The sequence below is a fragment of the Acartia tonsa genome, chromosome 9 (assembly GCF_053477335.1).
Source record: "Acartia tonsa isolate MP-2025a chromosome 9, ASM5347733v1, whole genome shotgun sequence".
NCBI lineage: Eukaryota > Metazoa > Arthropoda > Copepoda > Calanoida > Acartiidae > Acartia > Acartia tonsa.
Window position 1 is genome coordinate 49,654,303 of NC_137268.1, and position 11,204 is coordinate 49,665,506.

Here is an 11,204-nt window from a genome sequence, read left to right on the forward strand (position 1 = left end):
AGTACAATGTAATATAAATTTGGAGAAGGAGCGATGAAGGAGCAATGGAGGGGCGATGTAGGAGCGATGGAGGGGCAATGGAGGGGCGATGTAGGGGCCATCAAAGTACAATGTAATATAAATTTGGAGAAGGAGCGATGAAGGGGCGATGTAGGAGCGATGAAGGAGCGATGTAGGAGCGATGTAGGGGCCATCACAGTACAATTTAATATAAATTTGGAGAAGGAGCGATGTAGGAGCGATGGAGGGGCGATGTAGGAGCGATGAAGGAGCGATGTAGCAGCGATGTAGGGGCCATCAAGTTGCAATGTAATATAAATTTGGAGAAGGAGCGATGAAGGGGCGATGTAGGAGCGATGAAGGAGCGATGTAGGAGCGATGTAGGGGCCATCACAGTACAATTTAATATAAATTTGGAGAAGGGCGATGTAGGGGCCATCAAGTGGGTTGTTATATAAATTAAGGTAAGGGACTACGGAGGGGCGATGGAGAGGCTATGAAGGAGCCATCATGGGGCTATAGCATAGCCTCTTATCATAAGAGGCGATATTAACGCCCCTTCAAAGGAGCTATTAAGAGGCCATGAAGGAGCTATAGCATAGCCTCTTATCATAAGAGGCGATATGAACGCTCCTTAAAAGGGGCTATCACATCGCTCCATATGATAAGAGGCTATGCTATAGCTCCTTGAAGGAGCTATAGAAAATCATCGCCCCATATGGAGCGATGTCATGGAAAGGACTATACCCAACAAAACTGTTAATATTTATGATTCAAAGTTGCAAATAAGTTAAATATAAAGTTTAAAAATTGGAGAACACACAAATTTTTAAAGTACTTCTATCGAATTAGACAAATATAAGAAAAACGATATCTTTTTCGTTGGCTCAGAAACTTTGGGTACTTTGTTCAATTTTGGTTGGATGGTTCCAAACTGGTATTGTCTTTACTTTTCCACCAATTATTTAATTTTAAGAAGGGTAAATTTTCTTTATCATTGATGAAGATACAAATAATTTTATCGTTTATTGTCTTATCCCTTAAGATCACTGCCAAATATACATGATAAATTTTATTCTTTGGCTGAAAAGTTGCCAAACAAAAAGCCTAATTTTGTATTTCTTTGATATTTTATGATATGCTTTTGATTTACTTTTTCGAATAAACACCTTTTCTATCTTTATAAGAAGATAGAATATGGAACATGGATATACATGAGTGAGTTCTTTAAAATAAGTTTTCCTTTCATGTTTGTAAATTCATATTGGGGTCAAAAAGTACCAAAGTATTAATACTCATTATTTTATGCAGTAATAACTACTACTTTATATAATTTAGTAAAATAATATTTAAGTCGAAAGGATATTGTTATAGCTAAATAAAAAATAATATATACAAAAAATTCTTAAAGTTACAATAAGGTAGGGTACATTCGACTGCAAAATAAACTGTACCCAAAGTTTTATACTTACACATTATACACATGAAAAATTTGAGTACTTTTTAAAAGTCTTGATTAGTAGGTAAAAAATAGCAGTGTCTAAACTCTTTAACCAGTAACTTTAATCTAATAAAAGGTTAATTCTATGTTTCATCATTAGAGTTGTAAATCAATTTAACAATTTTTTTTTTAAACAATAAATTTAAGGCATCTTTAAGAAATAGACAATAAATTATAGATTGATGTATATCCCAAATGATGCTAACCCTTCTGTAGATTATTAGATGGTAAGTTTGAATACTGCTAGTTTGAAACTAATCAATAACTATTCAATAAATGTACCAATAGTTTTTTTTAACCAATGTAGTAGTAAAACTCTGGGTACCAGTAGAATTTACAATCCAATGTCCCTTCCCTCTCAGAGAAAATTAATAATCTCACCTTAGCAGTAACCCAAGAGCTGAGTTCCACCACATTACCATCCAATTGATTCCAACATTCAACCAAAGTTGTCATTCTGTTTTGTTTTTAAATGCTCTTACAATAAAGTTTTTAGGGATAATAATACAATAATTTTTGCTAGTGACTACACCGCTAGAAGCTTTCGGCATCTCAGGAATAAAAACTGATTTTAATTTCATAATTGTACATTTTTATATCCGCAGAAAGCTGTTTATAATACGATGCGATAAATAACTATTCCAGTATTGCTTCAAAACCCATTTATATCCGCTGGATTAGAACTAATTACATGTATTGAAAAATCCTGTTTTGCATCGTATTACAGACAATTTTCCACGAATATTAAAACAAAACTTTTTTTTAAATACAATGCAAAAATTCTGCCCGAAATCAATAATCAAATATTGATTATTATTCATGTAGTGTAGATTTTAAAACAATCCAGTTAAGATTTAAAAATTGTTATTTCATTATTATTATTTCAAAGTCACTATTTTGTTACATTTTTAGACCATTTTTGCAATTTTTATGTAAGAAAATTTTCCTCTTGACCCAGTCAATAGAAGTTTGGTGTACCACAGCCCATCTGGCTCTGTACATCTGAATCTAAATATAAAAATGTTTTTAAACAGAACACTGCAGAGGTAACATTGTAAAAATACAACCCCCCCCCCTTAGTTTCAATTTAGTTCAAAATATAAGTGGGGGGAGGGGGTTTAAGCTTGAAAAGTACTCTGCGAGAAATTACCAATTGATAGAAAAGATTATTTCAACTTAAGTCCAGTTAAAAAGAATACAAAACCTTTGTCTGTAGTTATCATTTGCTATTACAAATTTCAAGAATCTGACATGGCATAGGTAGCCCAAATTATTGAAGTGATTAGTTGACACAGGGCTCGAACTCATGACATTTTGAGTAAGATTGGAACCTACCTTTGAGTCAGCATCTGTGTGTGATCCCATCTTACCAGCAGAAACTGAGGCATCATCAATCAACTTTATCTTTGTCTCGCACTCATCTTGGAAGTTCTAAACAGCAATAACAATATGTTGTAATCTTGAATTCATTTGATCAAGGTTTCAAAACTTATTAATTTTCTCATTCAGAACTTTATCTTTTACACCATACTATGTAGCATAAAGCCTGTTTTTGACCAAATATTTACCAAAATATTTATTTAGTTAAGTCTATTTTAAGAAACAGCATGTAGTGTCAATAAAAAATTACGTCAATCAATTCAAATGACCAATGACAGGCTAGTATACAATTTACCGTTGGTCAGTTACAATGTATACTGGCCTATGATTGGACATTTGTATTGTATGAAGTCCTTTTTTTATTGGACACTATACTATTTTCATTGGGAGATGAGCAACAATTAAAAGTTCTACCTTTGTGCTGCCAAGAACCTCACAAGCTTCCACCAAAGATGTGGGAGTCTTCAGACCATCAACCTTTCTCTTCTCTGCTTTCTTTAGCCAAGGATCAAAAGCCTTGATACCTAAATAGTAAATACAATTGGAATTTCTAGTTTCAATTTAGACAATATGAAAATTTATCCAAATAAACCAGTTTATAGATGAATAATAAATTTTACCTGTCTGGAATTCAGCCCAATACTTGACATCCTCTGAGAACTTGGAGCATTCTGCCTTAACTTCATCATCCAGCTTGTTAAGAGCAGCTCTGACACCCTCAATTCTTTTGATAAATCTCTTGGCATCTGAGGACACTTTCTCTCCGGCCTTGGGGAAGATTTCTGTTTTCTCAGCCTCCTGCTTGGAGCAGAAGTCTGTCTTTTTGCCAATATCTTCCTGGACCTCCATTGCTTTGGTGACTCTGTCTTCAGGACTGATGGCATCCTTGGTGTTCTTAATGCTGTCAAGTCTCTTGTTACCTTCCTCCAGCCAGTTCTCAAGATCCTTAACATTGATATCAAAGGTGTTGAGTCTCTTGTTAAATTCATCAATGCCAGCAAGTTTCTCATCAGTTTTGGTAAGAATTTCACATCTTTTAGTGAGCTCCTTAACTTCATCATTCATACCAGACTTTCTATCCTCAGGCAACATTTGCTGGAGGCAATCATTGCTGTCCTTGACAGTGTTGTAAACTTCTTCAATGGTTTTCCTGTAGTTGGCAGCAGTTTTCATACGCATGTTGTAATCAGCAGGGCCACCGGATAGATCAAAGACCTTCTTGATTTGATCAAATTCAGCATCTGCAGCATCAAGGTGTTTGTGACATTCAATCTTTTGAGTCTCAAAGATCTCCCAAGAGTTGAGGTTGTCAGTAAGAGCTTTCTTTCTCAACTGAGCCTTGGCATTTGTGTCCTCCCATGCTTCGCGAAGCTTTTGAACATGGCTTTCGAGGAACTTAGGGCAATTCTCATCCTAAATAACAATCATTTTAGAAATAACTGAATGAATCTTGATTATGATTTTTTAAAACTAGCAAATATAAATATTGTTACCTGCATGAGCTTCTCACCCTTGCCAATAAAGTCAAGAACCATCTTCTTCTTATTCTCAAGACTGTGCAGAACCTTATCTTGTTTCTCAATATGCTCCTCAGTGTGTTCACTGTTGGCACTGAGTAGCTCCTTCACTGACTGGTTGCGAAGATTGTCAATGAATTCAAAGATTGGGATAAGATCATCTCCATAGGAATAACACTTCCAGTAACATTCAGTTTTAATCAGAGTTTCCTAAAAATGAACCAATGAAAAATTAAAAATGTCTGCCTGTTAAAGATCTCACTAACTGCTTTTTCTTATTTTGAAAATGAAGAAAAATACTTGAATAATTAAACAAAGTCATAATATCTAGTTTTTTCAACATGTGCAGTTAATAAAATTTACCTTAATTTTTGGAATCAATGTCTTGTGTCTCTCCATGATAACCTTTAACTTCTTAGATTCATCTTTCTGTTCATCTGGGGCTCTTTCCTAGGATTAGATAAACAAAATTAAGGAATGAAAACTAAAAAATCATACTATATTTTATTCACCTCTGTTAACTGGAGGACCATAAATTTCCAGGTTTTTATTATGATTATTTCAAATGGAAACTTTGTAAAATTTATAACTATTGAACACTTTTGATAATTCTTTTTTTTTAAATGTACATATATCATTACAAGCATCAAAATAAAACTGCAAGTTTATTTTGTCTGCCAAAATACATTTATATCTAAAATAACGGCCATAATAATATTAAATAATGACATTTTCACATCTATTTATGTTGACAAAAATACATTAATTTTATTAATGCAAGTTGTAAAAATGCCTTTCACAGTCATTGAAACTAACTTCCAATGCTATCACACAAAGTAGCGTCTTGAGCATTTTTACATCCACCTATTTTTAATTATATTGAAAATTCGGGAAGGGGTAGTATTTTCGTTTTTGCTACAGATAAGGTTAGGTTATATTGGGTATTGCTAGGGCATTGCAGGTATAGACCCCGCAGGGTTACAACCCGCCATAGGGATTAGACGTAGAAAACTTTTTACCCCAACACCTTATTTTCAATATATTCCAAAAATAATGAGGGAGGGTATCAGTGTTTAAAAAACACCATTGGGAAAGCACAACGTTTTTTCCAAGGCAAAAGTAAAACAAATTTTAGTTCAAGCTTTCAGCAGACAATTAAACGAGTAAATAAATGTAATACAATTTAATGAGTAAACCTAAGCTTTAAATAACACATTGCATTTTAGTGTGCGTGTATAAATATATCTTGGATTCTTAAAGCTTTCTAAAATAAAAGTACCAGGTACAATTAACTTTTTAAAATCCAGATTTATCTACAAACTATTTTGTATTGCAGACGTTAATCTCATAAATATGAGATTCAGCAATAAAAATAAAAGGTGAAAAGATAATTTATCATTTTATCATTTATATCATACTATTGGCTGCGTCCTTAGCTTCTAACGATCTACTTTCTTTTAGCCGTAAATGAGATTTTACTGTTAGTAGCATAACTACTCTATGACTAGGGTCGATCCGTACGTCTGTCTGTATATGTCTGAACACTTGGCGCTTGTATAAAAAGTAACCTATAGAGCAATGATAACCCTTTCCCCTTACTTTTAAATAAATGAAAAATAAGAGTGTAGCTTTTTTTTGTTACTTTAATTATGTCAGGTTAGGTTTTAAAAATAAGGGGAGTGGATTTTAGTGCTTAACAAGCATATTGTGTGAAAGCACCCGCTTAAGATAAAAAAGTGAGGACAAAGTGTCAAAAATCAGCCATGTGACGTCATATAAATGAGGGATTATCCATAACTTGTCTAGGGGTTTCCCACTTCTCCTCTCATCTCCCAAACTTTTATGAGGTCACATGGCTGTTTTTTTAAACAATTTGTACAGTTACTTTTTCAAAATTTTATTTAATTTTCTTTTAAAATCAAATTGAAAGAAAAGATTCAACCTCCTCCCCTCCCCCGCAAACCTAAAGTTCGCATAGAGGCCTCTACCTCTATGCCGCTAGCATATGCATAAAGTTGTAGTGCAACCTAAAAAAAATACCTTCATTAAAGTTTCAAGCATCTCTGTGAGCCATTTCTTTGTCTCTGCTCTTTCTAGATTCTTACACAGGCTCTGAAATAATGTTCTATTATACAAAGAGTAAGGTTTTTTTGATTAAACCGATTAAGTTCTCCATTTTATCGAAGCTTTACAAAGATTCCAGGATGAATTTAGGCTATTTTTCTGCTTTCCCTACCCTTCGAATACACAGCTTCTAGATAATTTTTGACTGAGGCTTTTAATAACAATAGAACTGATTAAATTCTTCTTTTCTTGGAAGTTTCTTTTAGTTCTTGGTCAGATCAAGGCTATTTCATTTTTCTGGCACATGTGTAGGGACGGACGGACATACACTGATTATAGAGAAGCTGTGTTACTTATTAATTATCATTTCAAGTGAAAGTTATCTTAAACTCAGCAGAGGTAAACACCTTTTCTGGCAAATAAGGACGGACGGATGTACAGACGGATAAACACTAATTATAGAGTAGCTGCGCTACTTTTAAAATATTTCACCTGAAAGTTATCCTTCTCTCTCTTAAACTCAGCTGATGTATAAACCTTGCTGGCACAGACCTAAACAAATTTTTTAGTGAAACAGATTATTTGAACAGGCAATACAAATAAATCATGAATTATATTGCATTTTAGACAAATTTTCACGATTGTAAATAATTTAAATAAATATAAATTATAAAATCAATAATAGTTTTGTTAGACCGGGTCTCCAGAAAACTTGAGGCTAACAAAACTGAAATTCAACGTAGCTTGTCTAATCCCTTAAAACCCCTGATAAATTAATGCAAACCAAAATAAAACATATAGTTATAAGTAAAAAGTTTATAGAAAAAAGTTCGCTAATTAGATAATTCATAATTAAAGACTTTAAAGAATCAAACTTACACTCTGCCCATATACTCAGGTATCTTAATGGGTACGCAAGACAATGAATTATAAAATATTACGACACATGAAAAAATACGTGTCTATAAAACGTTGGGTATCAGTTTAATGTTTAGCCTAAATTTTGTTATTATTATCAAGTATGGTACCAACCTTCTGAATGGCCATCTCAATGTTATCCATCCATTCTACCATCTTACTATACCTAAATAAAATCATTGTTTATATTTAAATTGACTTTCATGCATTTAGAGATAAAAATATACTGATAGACATTTGTATACTAAAATTAGATAGCACATAAGTTGTTAAAAATTAATAAAAAGATAAGATTTTAGGGAATTTTAAAATCATCTGATTAACTGGAAAAAGAACTGTCTATAAATAATAAAAAGGGGCAATAAAATTATTTGTCTCATTTACTTTTAATTTTTAAATCATAATAATCTTAAAATTTGCAAAGATTTTGGAGGTTTATTATTAAGTCTTGATTGGGTTATGCAAACTAAATTGTATTGTATTGTTGACCTATTGTCTTATAAATCCTGAAAATATTCATGTTCTAATTGAAACCTTTTTTGCTAAGGAAATAATAACAGAATGTGTATAAGGTATACTGCAGGATCGGTATCTAACCGATCAATATCCGCTGGGTTAGATCCCTTTCGCAGCCATACTAAAAATTCTTGTATAGCATCATATTACAGAAAATTAAAATAAAAATAAAAAAAATAATACCAGTTTTGTTTACCTGGGATTTCGGCCCCTTGTATTTAACAAAACTGGTTTATTCTTATATTTTTACTTTAGTATCCGCGGAAACCTGTTTATAAAACGATGTGATAAATAACTATTAATAATAAAACAAAATTCAATTGACTTGGACAACTAACTACAATAATGATATATATACATAATATATTTGTTTGTAAAATCACAATAAGCTTTAGGCAAAAAAACAACCTCAATTTCATAAAAGGTTTTTTTAGTGCAAACATTTAATAACAGGAAAAAAATATCAAAAAACTAGTAAGCGAAACATTTAAGATAAAGCTTTAAATTTTTTTTTGTACCTTATAATCTTGATGCTCAAAATATCAAAAATATGGAGAGAAAAATTGGAATTAAATAAAAAAAAATAGGTAGGTATAATATTTTTTATAAGGGGCATAATGTTATATCTTTCCATGATAGAAAATGATATCTACGATTATTGAAGAAAAAAGCATATAAAATCTCTTCTGTTTCAAATCTAGTTTCATAAACATAAGATCCCTGTTATAAAATTGATTGCTAGCAGAGTATATGTACATTTTCTTTTGTTTTCATCAGCGCAAACCTGGTTTCAAAAATGTCTTTGAGGAAAGCATAATTTTCGGAAAGGAAGCTCATGGTGATTTTCCAAGCAGTACCCAAACAACAGTAGTAACAGTACCCAAACAACGGACAACCTTAACATTATTTATGTCACACTATGAAAATCGGCGGTGCCTTCCCTCAAAGTACCTGTTAAGCACTGGAATCCCCCCTCCCCCACATTTATTTGTAGATGGGAAGATGGGGAAAAACTTTTTCTTCTTTATGTGTCTTGAGGGAGGGAGGGGGGGGGGGGGTGGCTAAACTGCCCTAAAGGAAAAATGAAGCTTTACAATGGGTCTCAAAAACAGCCGTGTGACGTCATTAAAAATCATGGATAAGAGGAAAAGTGGAAAAGAAACCCCCTATAAAAGAGATGGATAATCATTCATTTTTATGAAGTCACATGACTAATTTTTTTAGGTAAAGGTTCAAACAAATTATTTTCAAAAATAAGGGGGGAGGGGGGTTTCAATGTTCAACAAGGCACTTTCAGGGGAACCCGCCGCGTCAGCTGTACCTCGTGTCATACACCTCCTTAATGAAGGTATAGTTTTCCGACCAGAAAGTCATGATGATGCAGGTGGTAGGGGATCTCTAGCTGGTGTCACAGAAGTCTCTGGGAAGGAGTCACCCAACCTGATGAAAAAATTAAAGTGCTAGATTAGTTTTTGTTTTATGAATGATGCAATAAAGTTCCTTATTAAATCTTTTAATACTTGTTGCTTCGCCTCTAGCCTCTAGGTAAAGGAAGTCAGGAAAAAAGCCTAAAACCACCTTTTTTTTGCATATTAGTAAATCTTTTCTAAAAGGTTTAATCAACTTGGACCATCAGTTTCCGAGATCTTTAACTTCAGACAAAAAAAAACTTTTTACAATAGGATATGTAATTTCTTAATATGCATTTACTAATAAAAACTTTGTGTACTTTTATTGTATTTGATTTGTTGAAGCAAACTAATAGTGTCCGATCGTTTCAATCAATAATTTTAATCTGCAGAAGGAGTAATTTTGTCATCAATTGTCTTCTCCCTTTAGATCCCTGAAAACCCCCAAGCAATGATAAAATCCTTAGAAATGAAATCAAAGTGTCAGACAAACTAACCAAGAAAATGTTTGTGAAGGAATCAACCAAACTATAGAAGAAATCTGAGGCTAAACACGTTTTTTAAAGAATCTAATCATCCAAGCATCTACATTAAAAAGTCGAAAATATCTTTAAAAATTGAAAAAAAATTGAAATCTTATTTAAATTTTATATTATTTCATAAACAATGTGTAGTCACTCTTAGTTTTTCTGTTTGAATTGTTGAGCTTCGCTTTTATGGATGTTGTCATCCTTGTTATTTACTAGATTATTCACTTTAAACAACTAAATCTTCTCCAAAATTTTTCCTAAATTGTAACAAAAGATTTTAACAATTACTTTTAAAAGCCTAATATAACATATAAATAAAAAAATACGTTTTTAAAAATGCTTATTTTTAAGTTAGGTAGAAGAAATCCCCGTTGGGATAGGATGTTTCATTAATAAATTTGAATGAATGCACCAATTAACAATAACTTACTTAAATCACTCTAAATTTCAAATGATAATAATACCTTAATTTAAAGCAATTAAATTATTTAATTAAAAGAAAATTCGTTGAAAAGTGTGAAAAAATGTATTTTTTGCTGGCTAGCCACTGTGATGGCTAGGTATAAATTGTTGATTAGGCATAAATATGTAGCTCACCTGTGTGTTTCTAGTATGAAGGCTTGTGCCCGATTGACATTATTAATATGATCGTGATGCACCTTACACTATGTCTGATCATAAGATACCCGGATAAAACAGCAAAAAAAATTGGTTGATTTTTTTACATTAGATTTGAATAGAATGTTTTTTAGAATAGATATATATTTACTTGGATGTTGCACCAGATTTGCATATACCCATAGCTGGCTAAAATAAAGATACCCCCATCCACCTCCTTTACCTCATCCCCTTCCCTTCCTAATAACGAACTGACACAAAAAAGTTTTTTTTCTTCGTAAGTTAGTGTTTTACCATAGGTTAGGTTATAATAGGTACAATGCAACTTCGCAGGGTTGAGGCACAACTTTAAAACTACATGGGGTTACCCCCCCCCCCACCCCCGTATAGGGGTTGCCATAAACAGTGAAAAAAAAAACATTCCTCTTTTTATCAATCTTTTTAAGAGGGGGGTTTCGTGTTCGCTAGGCACTTTGAGGGAAAGCATGCAAAATAATATTTTTTGTGTTTTTGTTAGTACACTTTGATGGGTTGGAAATTCGAAAAAAAAGTGGCGATAGAGTAAAAGGAGATAGATAGAGATAGAGAGAGGGAGAGAGAGAGAGGTTGGCTGTCAGATTTTGGCGGTCAAAAAAGACATAAAAACTTATTTTTTATGATTATAAGGAAAAAAGGCCTAATTATATTGGCGTATTAAAAAGATTATTAATTTAGTAGATAAGATTATCCCTGTAAATGAGTTTAAGATAGA

The 11,204-nt window shown here is 32.6% G+C and overlaps 1 protein-coding gene across 2 annotated transcripts in view; it reads right to left on the minus strand.

Moving 5' to 3' along the window:
* LOC145329136 (muscle-specific protein 300 kDa-like) overlaps positions 1-10,467 on the minus strand; it is a 29,097-nt gene extending 18,630 nt beyond the window's left edge. Inside the window, exons 1-12 of one of the 2 annotated variants that reach the window (XM_080173186.1) lie at positions 10,433-10,467; positions 8,681-8,792; positions 7,495-7,546; positions 6,955-7,014; positions 6,439-6,510; positions 4,762-4,848; positions 4,375-4,608; positions 3,502-4,294; positions 3,296-3,405; positions 2,837-2,932; positions 2,448-2,509; positions 1,883-1,958 (exon numbers count right to left, since the gene is read on the minus strand). In XM_080173186.1, the coding sequence (XP_080029312.1) occupies positions 1,883-1,958; positions 2,448-2,509; positions 2,837-2,932; positions 3,296-3,405; positions 3,502-4,294; positions 4,375-4,608; positions 4,762-4,848; positions 6,439-6,510; positions 6,955-7,014; positions 7,495-7,546; positions 8,681-8,733 (1,695 nt within the window). In that variant the 5' untranslated portion in view covers positions 8,734-8,792; positions 10,433-10,467. Of the gene's footprint in view, positions 1-1,882; positions 1,959-2,447; positions 2,510-2,836; positions 2,933-3,295; positions 3,406-3,501; positions 4,295-4,374; positions 4,609-4,761; positions 4,849-6,438; positions 6,511-6,954; positions 7,015-7,494; positions 7,547-8,680; positions 8,793-9,217; positions 9,337-10,432 lie in introns of both variants that reach the window. The other variant, XM_080173187.1, reaches the window with a different exon arrangement.
* Positions 10,468-11,204: the final 737 nt, after the last annotated feature.